At 37.5% G+C, this 17,840-nt stretch overlaps 1 protein-coding gene across 3 annotated transcripts in view; it reads right to left on the bottom strand.

Moving 5' to 3' along the window:
* Positions 1 to 242: 242 nt before the first annotated feature.
* The window catches only part of Ptpn12 (protein tyrosine phosphatase non-receptor type 12), a 65,020-nt gene continuing 47,422 nt past the window's right edge, over positions 243 to 17,840 (bottom strand). For 2 of the 3 annotated variants that reach the window (XM_042684666.1, XM_042684667.1), the window contains 7 exons: positions 13,396 to 13,481; positions 10,111 to 11,075; positions 5,007 to 5,090; positions 3,766 to 3,833; positions 3,116 to 3,146; positions 1,775 to 1,885; positions 243 to 1,075 (listed from right to left, as the gene is read on the bottom strand). In XM_042684666.1, the coding sequence (XP_042540600.1) occupies positions 1,014 to 1,075; positions 1,775 to 1,885; positions 3,116 to 3,146; positions 3,766 to 3,833; positions 5,007 to 5,090; positions 10,111 to 11,075; positions 13,396 to 13,481 (1,407 nt within the window). In that variant the 3' untranslated portion in view covers positions 243 to 1,013. The remainder of the gene's footprint in view (positions 1,076 to 1,774; positions 1,886 to 3,115; positions 3,147 to 3,765; positions 3,834 to 5,006; positions 5,091 to 10,110; positions 11,076 to 13,395; positions 13,482 to 17,840) is intronic. The other variant, XM_042684668.1, reaches the window with a different exon arrangement.

The raw sequence follows: 17,840 nt of genomic DNA on the forward strand, positions 1-17,840 counted from the left end.
GCAATCTGCCATTTGAGTCCTGCCTATAGCTGTCTAGTTTCCAACTAGTGAGGCTCAAGCAATCCTCCCACCTCAGTCTCAGTCTCCCAGTCTCCTGGGATGACAGGAATGTACCATCATGTCTAGTCCTAAACTGAAAATTTGTATCTGATTCATACTTGCAACTAAAAAAAAAAGCAAGGCTAAGATACCAAAATAGTAGGTTTGGTTTTCTAGGAATAAAAACCAAGACAATATGTATGCACTGTAAAATTGTTGTTTTTGTTTTTAATGGCAGGTCAAATATTTTGATAGTCTTCTAAACCCAGTTGAGTTCCAATATTAAAGTAACACATTAGCTAAGAGAATTCAATATTGTTCCAAGGCACTTACTGAATCTCCATAACTAGATGAAAACAAAACAATTAGGATGGACAATTAGACAATTTATAATATAAAAATAACCTTTTCCATACAATTTACAAAATGTATTATTATTACAATCTTTGATCGCTGATAACCTGCAATGCTGGCTGCATGAATCCAGCAATTTTAAAATTCAGAAACTATTTTCTAAAATTTCAGGGCAAATAATTTACAAATAAGATACACAAAGATTTAGACCATGCAGAAATTTCTTACATCTTCTGTTAATAATATTTTATGACTCCAACTTTATCAAATTATATAACTACTTGCCCTGTACATATACAAAATAATGCATACATGATAAAACAGCAAAATAGTCCATGAACTCAATTCATCATAAAATTATTACTGTATTAACAGGTCTACAAGCAGCGTGTAACAGGGTTAAGAGACATTAAGGCAATAATACTTGAAGTTACAAAATAAACCATATGTAATACTTTTTCCTAACTGTAGTATAAGGCAGGTAGATGATCCCAGCAAAAAATACTAAGGTAACAATCTACACTGCTGTTAGTCCCACATTTTAAAGATGGAATACTATAAATCTGGCTTTCAGTGGCACTTGAATTTTCCAGTATAATTTAAAGGTTGTATTCCCTGAATCATGTCCATTCAGAAGGTGGATCTCTTGGTCCTTTTGGTTTGCCACAGCGATTACCAAAACCTATAAGCAAAACACCATAGTAACTGATCAATGTTCAAAAATACTTTTATGTCATTAAAACTGTACCCACAGACACTCTCATTTCTTGGAAAGTTATTTACAGATGGGAAAACAAAAGCAAATGAAAAAAACTGTACATCTATTCTAGGTGTTTTAAAATAATTGCTTCTTAAAAAAAAATATGAGCAGGCACACCGCCTTTAAGTCCAGTAGTCCTAGCATGGGCAACATAGGGAAGCCCCATCACAAACAACGCCAAAACTACATTTACCAAAGGAAACAAAATAGCAAAGACTAAGTTTTAGTCTTCTTTTCCTTCTTTGGTTATACATTACATTTTTTTAAAGTATTTTAGTTCTTCTGTTGTAATCATTTTAATAAGGGGCAAGGGAGAATGATATGAGGGAAGTTTGATCAGGATACATTGTATTTATATATGGAAATGTCATAATGAAAACCTCTTTGTACAAAATAGTATGTGCAAACAGAAGTAATTTATTTTATAATCTTAGTATGGAACCAGGCAAATACTTCATTTATTTTCTAATTACTTCGAAGCAATTCTGATTGTTTTATTCTTTGCAACCTGAAGAAATCATACTAAAATTGCTTTTAGATATACTGAAACAAGAGAAAACCATCTTTTCTCCCGCTTGCCTGCATTAACTAAAATTTAAAAGTATTTATTAAACAAATTACCAATATCTGTGGCTTCTGTTGGACTTTCTGTTACTTGATCTTTCTTGTCACTGAAAGTAGGTGGACATTCTGTACAAGTCTCTGTGATGTGATTACCTCCTGATACATGATCTGAAATACAAACCAATCTGTCATTCATCCTTTACATGAAGCATCAAGCATCATACACAGCACTTTGTAACTGCTTCATGTTAGCAATAACTAAGAAAGACAAGTTTTATTTAAAGTTACCATAATTTTAGAGGCTTTGCTAAGTACAAAAGAGTAAATGTGGTGCTGGAAAGATGGCTCAGTGGTAGAGCGCTTGCCTCACATGCATGAGGCCCTGGGTTCAATTCCTCAGCAACACAGAAGCAGAAAAAGCCCGAAGTGGAGCTATGGCCCAAGTGGTAGAGTGCTAGCCTTGAGCTGAATAGCTGAGGGACAGTACCCAGGCCCAGAGTTCAGGCTCCATGATACAAAAAAAAAGTGAGTTGTTTTGAGATAACAGGGTCTCACTGTGTAGCTTAGAATGCTGTCAAATTCATAATCCCATCTCAGCCTGCTGGAGTTATAGGCATGTGCCATCACATTGTGCATACTTTTTTTTTTCTTAACAGTAGATGGGTACCAGTGGCTCACACCTATAATTCTAGTAACTCAGGAGCCTGAGACCTCAGGATCACACAGCTTGAAAGCCAGCCTAGGTAGGAAACACTGATCTCCAACTAAGTACCAAAAAAAGCCAGAAGCAGAACTGTGGCTCAAGTGGGTGAGCATTAACTTTGAACAAAGAAAACTCAGATTCTGAGTTCAAGCTCCAAGACCTGCACCAAAAAAAAAAGCCATGCTAAGCATATGCTCGCTCACTGAGTAAATCCCAGCTTCTGTTTTTATGAACAGTATAAAATTATTTCTCATACACTGTCATTAATAGAAAAGTTCTTAAATTTTCCAGATCATAACTTAGGGTGGTGAAATTATTTTAAAAGAATTAAAACAGCCGGGCGCTGGTGGCTCATGCCTAGCTACTCAGGAGGCTGAGATCTGAGGATCGTGGTTCAAAACCAGCCTGGGCAGGAAAGTCTGTGAGACTCTTATCTCCAATAAACCACTTGAAAACCGGAAGTGGCGCTGTGGCTCAAGCGGCAGAGCGCTCGCCTTGAGCTGAAGAGCCCAGGGACAGCGCCCAAGCCCAGAGTTCAAGCCCCACCACGGACAAAAAAAAAAAGAATTAAACAAATAAATATTCTAGGGAAGTTGTTCTTTATATATAGAAATAAAACCAAATAAAAAGTACAACTAATGATACATGCTGTTTTATAAGGTCTATCATGAAAATAACATTGAACCACTACTTACCACATTTTTCATATCCAGAGGTTATCAAGTCCTATAAGGAAGACATTTAATAGCTATGACAATAAATTCATTTTATGTACAGATAAGGTTTTGCTACAGGTACATTTCCCAAGAAAATAAAACTTTCAAATTTTCAATGTGGCTTTTCTACAACTTTAGGTGACAATTCAAATGCATCATGTTATTTATGTCAGAGATGTAATATGGGGAAAGTACTGGTTGTGATGAAATAAAAAAACATTAACCATGGTCAAAATATTTTTAAGTACTAACACATTTCCAAGATGCAAAAGAAGCCGAATATGGCCAGAAATGTTATGGTGAGGTAACAAAATCTAGGGAAGTAATATGAACCCCAAAATAGTCCTGTTTATAGCTCCAAAAAATTTTGAAACATGGCATACTTTACAGATTTCAAAAGCAGGTTGACCAATAATTCTCTAAAGTAGTAGCCATACATAAATATCTTTAAAAATAAATTCATACCCTATCTTTTATAACAGAACTTTCACTAGGATACTTAGCATAAATAATGCTGACAAAAATTACAAACTATATTTAATGGTTTTCAGATGATAGTTTTAACAAACAACTATAAATTGACAACAAAAGTATTATGCTACAGCTACTCCAATCCAAACATGACTCACTTCAGACTCTCTTTGTTCAGACCATTCCTGACTTTGAAGTTCACTCCATTCAGATCTTATAGGTATATCTGAGAAAAATGAAATCTTAAAATTAAAATTACATCCTTCATACTTGTAATTTCTTTGTATTATAGTATATACAAAAAAAAAAAAAAAAGTGTTAGGGATTGTAGGTCAGTGAGGCAGCAAATGCCTAGGATGTGCAAGGGTTTGGATTTGATTCCCAGAACTACAAAAACAAAACAAACCAAAGAAAAAGGGAGGGGAAACATGAAACAAAAATCAACAAAAATTGAAGGGAAACTTATATATAAAAAGATACTACACATTTGTAGCAACTATTGCTTTCACAAAAACTGTTCCCATTAATTCAAGAAAATTTCTGAGTTTCTTGCCTTAAAATTTAACTAAATAAATTCAGTTGTTTATTGGCATCTACATAATGTGAGACGTAGGCAGTAGAAGTATATTGAACTTCACTGATGAGTATCTTTAAAAAAAATTCACCGGGCTGGGAAGGTGGCTCAGTGGTAGAGTGCATGTCTTGCATGCATGAGGCCCTGGGTTCAATTCCTCAGCACCACATAAGCAAAAAGAAAAAAGCCGGAAGTGGCGCTGTGGCTCAAGTGGTAGAGGGCTAGCCTTGAGCTGAAGAGCTGAGGGACAGCGCTCAGGCCCAGAGTTCAGGCCCCATGACCGGACCCTAAAAAAATAAAAAAATAAAAAAAATAAAAAATTCACCACTGAACATTAGATACTGTAAACAAATTCTCATCTTCACATCTGTTTAGAAGGGGCACATTATTAATGCTTTGAAAGAAGATCACTTTCTCCCCATTCTCACTAATCTCAGAAGTCATTAATGTCTTTTAGTTAACATCAACAGACTAATTAATGCCTATCCAACAAACCAGTTTAAATGCTGTTACCTACACTAAAAAGTGAAGCAACTAATGTTCTCCTAAACAAGTGCTACTTTTAATGCATGAAGTAACATAGTAACTGAAAATATATTTGTGATTGCATTTAACTAACTTTAGTATCTAATAAATTTAGTCATCTTAGAAATCTTAGAAATACAATTTTGTTATTTTAAAACAAGAAATTAAAAGCACGTAACCATTAATCCTATTTCTGATTTTTAATTATTCAGCAAATAGTTACTAGATTAAAATCATCCATTTTTTTTCTAGAGTTTAACATTAGGATATAAAATACAAGTAAAAGTAGAAGACACTCACACTCACTCTGTTCACTTGCTAGTACAAAAGATTCAGGAGTTCTTTCAGGAAGGGGAGGAGGTGAATCTTCACTAATGTCAACATCTAAATACATAAAATTTAGACAAATTATTAAAAATTAACAATATATCATCTCAAGTCAGAGCTTTCTTGATATGCTAAGGTTCCCTATCACAAGGATCTAACAACCACTTTTTAAATACCTTTACCATTATCTTATTATTAAAGAGTGATGAAGCTTACTGAGCAAAGAATGTACTCTATCAATACTGGACACAGAAAATGACTCTTCCATAATTTTCTCAACACACCAAACTGTCCTATGAGGTGAAAAAAGTGTTCAGTAGAGAAATCACTTGGGACTTTTGTAATGCATTAGATCCTAAAAAAGGAAAGCTGTAGTCATTTAAGACACTGTTTCCCAAACTAGATTCAACTACAAAGTTCTGTCTTGTTCACTTACTAAACTTGTTCTCTTCCTTTTTTGTTTTTGGTACCAGCACTGGGTAGGGTATGAACTCAAGGTCTCACACTCTTGTTTAGCTTTTCTGCTCAAGGCTGGTGCTCTGACACTTGAGCCACACTTCCACTTCTGGCTTTTATTTTTGTTGTTCTGGCTAATTTTAGATAAGACTCTCGGGGATTTTTTTTTTTTGTCCAAACTGACTTCAAACCATAATCCTCAGATCTTAGCTTCCTGAATAGCTCAGATTACAGGCATGATGAACCAAAGACGTCTGGCTACTTATTTAAAAAAAAAAATTGTGCTGGTCCTGGGGCTTGAACAGGACCTAGGCACTGTCCTTAAGCATTTGTGCTTAAGGCTACTGCCCTACCACCTGAGCCACAGCTCTACTCCCAGGTTAGTCTCAGGGACTTTACTGATCAGGCTGCCTTTGAACCATGATCCTCAGATCTAGGCCTCCTGAGTAGCTAGGATTAGCTTTTTCTCTTAAGTTTTCTGTGTCTAGAAAAACAGGCATATGCCACAGGCAGCTGGCCACTTATTTTTAATTCAAGTACTTTAGTCACATTTTTCTACCATAACTGAAATATTTGAAGTGCTATTCTTCTAATGTACATAAAAACAGAGCCATTAAAAAGTTAATGACTGGGCTGGGAAGGTGGCTTAGTGGTAGAGTGCTTGCCTTGCATGCATGAGACCCTGGGTTCGATTCCTCAGCACCACATAAGCAAAAAGATAAAAGCCGGAAGTGGTGCTGTGGCTCAAGTGGTAGAGCGCTAGCTTTGAGCTGAAGAGCTGAGGGACAGCACCCAGGCCCAGAGTTCAGGCCCCACAACTGGACCCCCCCCCCCCCAAAAAAAAAGTTAATGACTATTAACTTACTGTTTAAAATCTTGTGAACAGTGGCACATGGCTGTGCTTTTGAAAAACAAAATTAGCTTTTGGCATAAAGACATTAGCCTTTTTGGCATAAGGTTAGCCTTATGAGTTGGGACAGAGGAAAATATTAGATCTTTGAGTTTTTACTGCTGGTACAGAAAGAAAAATGTGAACAGACTATGGTATGTGTAGACTCTTAGGCTACAAGGATAGGAAAAGAAAATGGGAATGTGAGAATTCAGTATTATTTGGTTCCTCTCTTTTAAAAGGAACAAAACAGTTTGGCCATAAAACTGATAAACTATGGCTGGGAAGGTGGCTCAGTAGTAGAGTGCTTGCTTTGCATGAATGAGGCCCTAGGTTTGATTCCTCAGCACCACATAAGCAGAAAAAGCCAGAAGCAGGCACTGTGGCTCAAGTGGTAGAGCACTAGCCTTGAGCTGAAGAGCTGAGGGACAGCACCCAGGCTCAAAGTTCAAGGCCCACAACGGACAAAAAACCCAAAAACAAAACAAAAATCCCCAAAACAAAAAAACAAAAATTGATAAACTATTATTTAAAAAACCCAAACACAGAAAATCAAGTAAATTTTCAAGAAGTATTAAAGCAGATATCACACTGCTCTTGCTTTTTTCTTTTTTGGGGGTTCAGTCATGGGGCCTGAACTCTGGGCCTGGGCGCTGTCCCTCAGCTCTTCAGCTCAAGGCTAGCACGCTACCACTTGAGCCATAGCACCACTTCCAGCTTTTTTCTGCTTCATGTGGTGCTGAGGAATCGAACCCAGAACCTTATGCATGCAAGGCAAGCGCTCTACCACTGAGCCACCTTCTCAGCCCCTGCTCTTGCTTCTCTTGTGTTTTCAACAGGAGCTACAAGAAAATACAGTCTTTGGATTCTGCTGAGAGTTCTATTTCAACGTGACTTATCTCCTCAGAGTGCTAGAACTGTCTCATCATTGAAGAACCATCTACCTTATCCTAGCACAGGCAATACAAACGTATTTCTTCTTGCTGTTCCTAACCCTTCACAAACGAAGAGACTGCTGTTCCAAGAAAGGGATTCATAAACATGGCACTGTGGCATTATTTCATAAATTAAAAAACACAGAAGGAAGTGTAGTTCTACATGTTTCTTTCTGGAGGTGTGAGTCATGAAGTTTGGCCTAAGTTTGGCATGAATGAAGCCCTAGAGCATCCATGCAAGGGGAACTCATAGCCAGGATTTTTCATAGAGTAGTAAAACTTATACAAAATGCTACTTTAGGTATCAATACCAAATTGCTGAGGTTAATTCACTATTGGCTCAAGTCTGTTATCCTAACTACTTCAGGAATCTGAGATCTGTGGATTGTGGATTGGAGCCAGCCTAGGCAGGAAAGCCCTCAAGACTCTTACCTCCAATTAACTACCAAAAACAAACAAAACAAAACCCAGAAGTAGAGTTAAGGCTCAAGTGGCAGAACACTAGACTTGATCAAAAAAGCTCAAGGACAATGTCCAGGCCCTGAGTTCAAGTCCCAGGCACAAAAAAAAGGAGACCCACCCCCAATTCTGTGTTAATGGTCAAACAATGAATATATAATGTAATAATATATATAATTAAATATTATATAAATCATTATATAACATAAAGCAATCTACAAGATAAATGATTAGCAACAATTAAAATAAATAGGACTACCAAAACTACATAGCAAGAACCCCTCTCAAAAAGAAAAAAAAAAGGACATTTACAGAAAAATCCTTCAGTTATCGTCAAAACAGTAGCATAGGTAGGGTATAGTGAAAAGAAACTAGCAAACAGATTTACAGTGATCTTTGTTTTGAAATACGATTACACAAAGAACAGAAGTGAGCTAGTATAGAGCAGGGTGTTTTTCAATCCCTGCACAATATTTATGATCTTTAAGGAACGGTTTCTACTATCACTACTGGTCATATGGCAGTTAACTTTTAATAAATGTATCATACATCTTTTCTGTCCTTACTAAACTCTATTCCCAGCAAATAATTTGTTTTTTTTGGGGGGGGCTAGTCCTAAGGCTTAAACTCAGAGCCTGGACACTGTCCTTAACCTTTGGTTTTTTTTTTTTTGGCTCAAGGTTAGTATTCTACCACTTGAGTCACAGCTCCACTTCCAGTTTTTTGGTGTTTACCAGCAGATAAAAGTCACTCAAGACTTCCCTGCCCAGGCTGGCTATGAACCGTGGTCCTCAGATCTCAGCCTCTTGAGAACCTAGATTTATAGGCATAAGCAACGGACACCTGGTTTAAAACACAGAAACACACACACACACAGAAACACACACACACACAGAAACACACACACACAGAAACACACACACACAGAAACACACACACACACACACACACACACACACACACACACACACACACACACACACACACACACACACACACACACACACACACACACACACACACACACACACACACACACACACACACAGCGCCTCAGCCTGAAACAAAAAGCCCAAATTAAAATGTCCACATAATTTTCTGGCATAGGTACAGGTTGGCAATTGTAGTTGAAACTCTGAAGTTGAGGAAGAAAATATATTAATAACTTAAAATTATAGCAAATTGGTAAAGTAATTCATATTATAGCAACCATTACCATCTGAAGATCCTTCAAATAAATTATAGAATCTAGAATTTTACTTAAAAACTAGCTTAGACTCTCATTGACTCTATTATTCTTGAGACAAAACTCAAAGTATGTACACTTAGGGAAAATTAAAGTACCACAGTAGGGATACTACTAGAGGAGGACAGAAATAAAAGTCAATGTGCAAGTTCATAGCACTTGTAAGTATCAGTCTGTATGAGTCACTATCATACTTCATTGACAGCTAAATGACCATTATAGTCAAGGTATCAGTAAAAAGATTTCAGAATTTCTATATCTGTTCTCAACTTTATGGTCTACTTTAATAAGGCAGCCATATTGCTTATAGAACACCAGAGAAGAGTTTCAAAAACTAATAATACACTGGCTGTGCACCCTGTAATTCCAGCATGAGGGAGCCTGGATCAGAAATTCCAGGCAAATCTATATTACATAGGCAGACATGCCTCAAAATAAATTAAAAATATAAGTCAATAATACACATTCAGTTTAGGTGTTATTTTGAATAAGTAAGACTGCTTAAGGAATCATTAATCAGATAATAGCTTTGATACCTACTTAGTTATATGTATCCTGCTCAGTTCTAAATAAATTAAACTGCTTTATTCTACTAGGTAGTTTCCAATAAGGCTCTTAGATTAAACTCAAAATTGAAGGCAATTTTATTGAAAAGTGTCTGCAAAAAAAATTTTATAGCTACAGGAGACAAAAAAGATGACTAAGCAGGCATTTAAGAGTAAAATTAAATGGCCATCCAAAGCCATTCTATGCTACTGTGTCAATTACTTAAACAATTTTATCTTGCCAAATTACTTCTAATTTGTCTAATAAAATTTTGACCAGGCAAAGTACTAAGAGCTATAATACAGAAGAAAAATATTCTAGTTACAACAATAAAAATATTTTGGAAAAACAAAAATAAACTAATACAGTAATCAAATTAAAGTAACAACAAATAAAAGCTTATTTTCAAAAAAGTTATTTAAAAAACAAAATTCTGTTGTAGATTGTAGTGTATGGAGTAAAACAAATGAATTAGCACAGCTGAAGTCTTTGAACAGTGACTGGCACATGGCAGTGATAGTCACATGGTAGACACACCATTATTACCTTGTTCAGCACCTGAATGTATGGTTCCTGCTACATCATGTCTAGCAATGGACATGGGCAATACTTTCCTCGTAGAAATGATTTCGGTGCTGGTGGCAGCAGAAACTGTGGCACTTGCTGTTGAAATTGTAGTTTTCTTCTTTGTCACAGCACCATCAGAAGTCCTTTCATCTGAGTCTGAATCATCAGAGTGAAGGGGATTAGTAAAGCTAAGGGGTGCTATGAATAGAGGTGAACTGCTATGATGATCCACAAGATCATGGATTTCAGCTTCTGTTGTAGGGTTTGGCGTTGAACTCACAGTTTTCATAGTTTTCATAGTATCTGAGGATTTGCCTTCAGATGAATCAGTTGTGGATGTGGCATTTTCTGGTCCATGAAATGACCACGTTGCATGTCCTTTTTTATCAAGTGGCAAGCGGTCTGGCCTTGGTGGTGTATCTGAATTCTGTGATTCTTCTGAAGGTGCAGAAACCTTGTTTGACTGTGTTGTAATGTAGTCCACACAAGAATTCTCAGGATTATCATCAACTTTTACATCCCCTGAACTTAACTCCTGTGGCTTAGACATTTTATCAACCATACAAGACGAAGCAGATTTAATTTTAATTGCATGCCCTCTATTCAAGAGGGTGTTCCCATCAAAACTTTTTGGTCCTTCCTGGAGAGGGACCTTCTTAATCTCAAAACTTAAGTTTCGTTCCAATTTTTTATCTGCGTGTTCAACAGTTGGTTCATTTTTCCCTGGAACATCTGTTGACTTATTATAGTTTCTGTTGAGGTCTGTTGACTGTTCTGATGAAGCCATGTGCAGCACTGGCTTTGGGTGGTATCTGTCATTGTCTTGCCACACAGTGGTGACTGTTGGAAAGGCTGAGGGGGGAGATGGTGTCAAGATGGGTGGTACTGGGTGAGGTTCTGGTGGCTGTAGTATTTCTTCCTTAGCATCTCCTTCTACAAGGCAACTGAAAGACATTATCAAAAGGTATTTAAGAATGTCTATCTTCTAAAGAAAAAAAAGGCTGTTTCCTGAAAGTAAGCTGATATATGACATTTATATAAAACTTGGAAAAGTCATATAATACAAGACTTAATGAAAACTATTTTCCCTTCTACCATCCTCCCTAGCCAGAGGCATTTATCTTTTAACTTTTCCACAGCTGATTCTAAGACTTACCTCAATAATATTTACACTATTATTTCTTGATCTTTCCAAGATACTTTTATTTGGGGAGTTTGAACTCATGGCCCATACTTTGTAAGCAACAACCAAACCACCTGAGCCATATTCTGGGCCTTACTTTTTTGCTTTAGCTATTTTCAGTTGGGATTCCCTACTTTTGCCTGTGTCTAGTCTCAGATGCTGGTCTTCTTACCTATGCTTCCAGTGGCTGGGATTAACAGATGTGCACCACCCTACATGGTCATTTCCGAGATTCTTAATTCTAATTTTCAGTTAAATTCAATCTTATGACGAGAGACAGTAATTCAACCCTATGACATTTCTCTCCTTTCTTTTTTTTTTTTTTTTTTTTTTTGGGGGGGGGGGGGGTCCAGTCATGGGGCCTGAACTCTGGGCCTGGGCACTGTCCCTTAGCAATTCAGCTCAAGGCTAGCGCTCTACCACTTGAGCCACAGCGCCACTTCCGGCTTTTTTTCTTTTTGCTTATGTGGTGCTGAGGAATCGAACCCAGGGCTACATGCATGCACGGCAAGCACTCTACCACTGAGCCACCTTCCCAGCCCTTCTTTTCTTTTTTAACTCCTTGTTTTTCCCTAAGGATAGATAGGTCAAACACAATATCACAGAAATACCTCTTAGATATATCCATTTTCTTGCTTCAAGGTGAACCCACAGTACTCTAGGCTACCAAAGAACCCTGGTTTCAGACTTTCATGTTTCCTAGCCCTCATCTTGATCTTGATAGGTATAAGTTACAGAGTTTCAGGTATAAGTTAGTTTCTAACTGCTTAAGCATTATATACAAGGCAGACTTCTTTCTTTGTTTATTTGAGACAGGATCTCACTAAGTAGTATAGTTTAGTCTTGAACTCATAGTCCTTGTGACTCAACTTCCCAGGTGCTAGGATTACCATTGTATACCACAATGCAAAGGTATTAAATTTTTCCATGCTATGAATCTAGATTAGAAGTAATATAGTTTTGAAATTCTGATTATTTCTTAGTTGTCTTTTTATTTCTCTTTCTTTTTCTTTTTTTTTTTTTGGGGGGGGGGTCCAGTTGTGGGGCCTGCACTCTGGGCCTGGGCATTGTCCCTCAGCTCTTCAGCTCAAGGCTAGCACTCTACCACTTGAGCCACAGCACCATTTCCCGCTTTTTTTCTTTCTGCTTATGTGGTGCTGAGGAATCGAACCCAGGGCCTCATGCATGCAAGGCAAGCGCTCTACCACTGAGCCACCTTCCCAGCCCCTCTTTTTCTTGTGCCAATCTTGAGGCTTCAACTTTGAGCCGGAGTATTGTCCCTGAGCTTTTCTGCTCAAGGCCATTGCTCTGCCACTTGAGCCACAGCTCCACATCCAGTTTTTTGTTGGTTAATTATAGATAAGATTTCCACAGACTTTCCTGGCTGGGCTGGCTCTGAACCAAGATCTTTAGGTCTTAGCCATCTAAATAAATAGGATTACAATCATGAGCCACCAGTGCCTGGCTTACTACCAGTATTTTATTCTAAAAGAAATAAAAGGTTTATCATACCATAAATCATCATACACGCTATATATCTGAAAAAAAATAGATTTAAATTAATCTAAAAACTAATTTTTCTAAAACTCAGAAACTCAGTCCTGGGGCTTGAACTCAGAGCCAGAGCACTCTGCCTGAACTTCTTTTGCACAAGGCTAGCAATCTATAGCACTTGAGCCATAGGACCACTTCGGGCCTTTTCTGTTTATGGTACTAAATTAATTGAACCTAGGGCTTCATAAATGCTAGGCAAACACTCTACCGCTAAGCCATAATCCCAGTCCCATGATCTTTTCATTTTAATTAATAAAACAAAATATATTTTTTCTTTTCTTTCTTTTTTTTTTTTTGGTGGTCATGGGCCTGAACTCTGGGCCTGGGCGTTGTCCCTGAGCTCTTCAGCTCAAGACTAGCACTCTACCACTTGAGCCACAGCACCACTTCCAGCTCTTTCTGCTTCTGTGGTGCTGAGGACTAGAACCCAGGGCCTCATGCATGCAAGGCAAGCACACTACCGCTGAGCCACCTTCCCATCCCAAAATGAAATATTTTCAAAGAAAATGTTTTAAGACTCAGAATACCTGCGAGTCCTTGGTGGCTTTGGAGGAGGAGAATCTTGTTTCTCAGCATCTATGGAGCTAGCCACGTTTTCAGTTGTAATTTCATTCTGTCAAGAACAAATAAAGTTTCATCCAAATTAGGAGAAAAAGGAAATTTCCTTCCTCATGTTTCAACTAAATTATTTATGGCTTTTAGTTTGAAACATCAAACAGCAGGAGAGATTTATATGAATAAACAGTATATATATCAATTGCGTACCATAACAGATCATATATTTCTTTTTTTAAATCTTTTTTTGGTACTGAGGATCAAACCTAGGACTTTGCACTTGCTAGGTAAGCGCTATGTCATAAGCTACATTCTAGCCCATGTCTTGTATTTCAAATGCTACTGTAAAAAAAGATTTTCCAAGAAAATAAACATAAAAGAAGATAGCTTCACCCTTTGCCCCAGTATCACTACTACTTGAAACATTCATTCTATGTGAATAGAGGAAAAAAGACAACAAAATAGAACTTTATGTCCTTCAACTTTCACATCTACTTGTGGACATTACTTCCTAGAAACAGTTAATGCCGTTTTTTTGTTTTGTTTTGTTTTAAATGCCAGTCCTAGGACTTGAACTCAGGGCCTGGGCACTGTTCCCTGAGCTACTTTTGCTCAAGGCTAGCACTCTACAACTTGAGCCACAGCGCCACTTCCAGCATTTTCTGTTTATCCAGTACTGAGGAATTGAACCCAGGGCTTCATGCATGGTAGGCAAGCATTCTACCACTAAGCCACATTCCCAGTCACTCTTTTCTGGATGAATTAGAAGAGTTTTATACACCTAACAAATAAACAGTTATATCATGAAACTGGAAAATTTCACCCTGACAGCCATCTACTACAACAGAGCCATCTGTTACAGAAATATGTACATATGATTACTACCCAAATCAAGGATTTCTTGAGAACAAACATAGAGTAACTATTAATATTATATATAGATAATGTGTAAAACTCCAATATGCTGAGCATATCAGGACTTTGGGTCAATTTTAGATCCTGAGAACCTCAGAACTTAGAACTCTTCCCATTATTAAAGGTTCCATTAATCACATAATAGTAGCCTAACACTTGTTATATAAAAATAGAAATTAAAAAATAGAAATTTATATTAAGTTCACTAAGTAAGGTAAACTACATGGAACTGCTTTTTTGGACTGTTTCAAACATAAAAAAGGACAATTTTTAGCATTAATTAAGTGTCCTGTCCACTTAGGTTTTGCTGCCAAATGACTGTACTATCACTCATAGTAATATTTGTTTGACCTTTGTATCTTATGTTTTTATTACCGATAAATTTGAATAGCAAAAACAACAACAAAAATAAGGTACTTTAAAAATAAATGAAACTATTCAAAAAAATATTCAGGATTCAATATTACAAAATGTACAGCACAAACACAACAGAAGAGCCATAACAAAGGCTTACTATTGTTTCTTACAGAATCAGAATGATAAAGTGAATCTTTTTTTTTTTTTTTTTTTTTTCTGGTCGTGGGGCCTGAACTCTCTGCCTGCGCACTGTGTCTGAGCTCTTCAGCTCAAGGCTAGTGCTCTACCACTTGAGCCACAGCACCACTTTCGGCTTTTTCTGCTTATGTGGTGCTGAGGAATTGAACCCAGGGCCTCATGCATGTGAAGCAAGCACTCTACCACTGAGCCACCTTCCCAGCCCCTAAAGTGAATCATTTTATTCAAACCTTCATTTGAAGATTCCCCCCCCCCCATTTTTAGATTATGCATTGTCTCCAACTGGGATTTAAATTCTCTTATACTCACCTAATAAAAAGTGACCTATAAGTTGGGGTGCCAGTAATCCTAGCTACTCAAGAAGCCAGCCCAGGCAGGTAAGTGCATGAGACTATCTCCAATTACCCACCCCAAAGGCCAGATGGGGAGTGTTAGTCTTGAGCACTGGGACAGCACCCAGGCCCTTAACTCAGGCCCCAGGACCAGTACCAAAAATGAAAAGGTGACCTGTATTTAAAAGTCCCTAGAAAACATGACTTCTGAGAAGAAAAGTGTTGGGGGGGGGGGGGAAAAAACCTGTCTAGAATGACAATCTTTTCTATCAATTTATCCCTCCAATTAACAAAATTCGTTAAATAATTTTATATAATCATTTGCTGCATAAAAGCATTCAGACCCATAGTGTACTGCATATATGAAGGTTGTACTATAAAGTTACGTTGCCTACAGCTGTAGAGGGCTTACATTGCATAAGTTCGACTCTATGACATTCACATACAACTGAAATCACCTAATGAACCTAATGATAATTTCAGCAGAATATATCCTGTGTTAAATAATACAGGTGCATATATTTTAAACATTTGAGAGTCTACAACTAGATAAGTGGTTTTAAGTAACCACTTACTTACTATTAAGTATTTCTTCATCACTTCTCATCTTATCATCTCATCCAATAAATTACTTTTTATTGTGTTTCTTAGTCATTTCTAACTCTCTGACCCACTGTATAGAAACAAGTATATAACAAAACTATAATCCGAGTATGGACTTTTGGGAAGGTGGCTCAGTGGTAGAGTGCTTGCCTTGCATGCATGAGGCCCTAGGTTCGATTCCTTAGCACCACATAAGCAGAAAAAGCAGATACTGGTGCTGTTGCTCAAGTGGTAGAGCACTAGCCTTGAGCTGAAGAGCTAAGGGACAGCACCCAGGCCCAGAGTTCAAGCCCCACAACAACAACAAAAAAGGTTAAACAACAGGATTTAATTAAACCAAGTAGAAAAATAAGATGATAACTTGTAATACCTAAGATGCAGTAATTCTTACATTTAAAAAAATGATCAAGAAAGCACACATAAAAATCCTTAAAACCGGGCTGGGAAGTTGGCTCAGTGGTAGAGTGCTTGCCTTGCATGCCTGAGGCCCTGGGTTCGATTCCTCAGCACCATATAAGCAAAAAGAAAAAAGCCAGAAGTGGCGCTATGGCTCAAGTGGTAGAGCGCTAGCCTTGAGCTGAAGAGCTGAGGGACAGCGCCCAGGCCCAGAGTTCAGGCCCCACAACCGAACCCCCCCCCAAAAAAAAAATCCTTAAAACCTGAAACTGTCACTTAGTCAAAGTTAATACAGGAAATACAGAGTCCCTAAAATTCATTATCACTATTAAGGTTACCTAAACAAATGAAATCAACATTTGGTAACGAATCTCTCATTTGGGAAACCAAGAATTAAAATATGTTCTGGAAAACTGATAAAACCATCCAATAGGAAAAAGGAAACTCGATAGTTAAGTTTTTGCAGCTCATTTTCTCAACTTACACATTAAATGATAAAGATGTAAAGACATTCTTCTCCAAAAAATAGTGTACTTAAGCACAAAGTAATTGTATTCAAAAAAGAAATAAGAATTAGTTAAGAAAACTAAGGTGGAGATGAGAACATTAAGAGAATTAAGTATTTTTGTTGGGTCAAGAATTTTAATATTCAATAAGAATATTAGTGCTAAAATGACATGGAACAACATTCCCAAAAATTTTGCTGAAAAAAGTATATAGTATGCTAGGGTTGATGGTGCACACCTATAATTGCAGGATTCAGGAGGCTGAGGATTAAAGTTTCATGCCAGTTGGAGCTACATGAGACCCTGTCTACATAAGAAGTATATAGTGGGGCGCTGGGAAGGTGGCTCAGTGGTAGAGCGCTTGCCTTGCATGCATGAGGCCCTGGGTTCGATTCCTCAGCACCACATAAGCAAAAAGAAAAAAGCCGGAAGTGGCGCTGTGGCTCAAGTGGTAGAGTGCTAGCCTTGAGCTGAAGAGCTGAGGGACAGTGCCCAGGCCCAGAATTCAGGCCCCACGACCGGACCAAAAAAAAAAAAAAAAATTATAACAAAGGAGGAGGCTGCAATGCTTGGTAAGAAATGTATGCATTATCCTGCCCATGTAATTGTAACCCCTCTGTACAGTATGTTCTCAAATAAAATAAAATTAAAAAAAAAAAAAAAAAAAGAAGTATATAGTATCCACAATATAACAACAAAATCTTACAATGACAAAACAAAATAAAATTTAAATAGAATTAAACAGGAGGGAGGAACAAGCTAATAAAATCTAGGTTATATAAAAATAATAACTATCATGAGTATTAGTACCTTGGATAAAACACAAGGCAGCAATTTAAATGTTAAATTTTATATCCTGGCAAAAAGTAGAAGTTTGATCCAGGCACTAGTAGCTCACACCTGCAATTCTAGCTACTTAGGAGGCTGAGATCTGAGGATCGTGGTTCAAAGCCAGCCCCAGCTGGAAACTCCAGGAGATTCTTTATCCTCAATAAACCTCCAGGACAGGAAGTGGTTCTGTGGCTCAAGAGGTAGAGTGCTCGCCTTGAGCTGAAGAGCTGAGGGACAGTGCCCAAGACCAGAGTTCAAGCCTCACCACCAACAAAAAAC

This window comes from Dipodomys spectabilis, unplaced genomic scaffold (assembly GCF_019054845.1).
Source record: "Dipodomys spectabilis isolate Male_0828 unplaced genomic scaffold, ASM1905484v1 ptg000089l, whole genome shotgun sequence".
Taxonomy (NCBI): Eukaryota; Metazoa; Chordata; class Mammalia; order Rodentia; family Heteromyidae; genus Dipodomys; species Dipodomys spectabilis.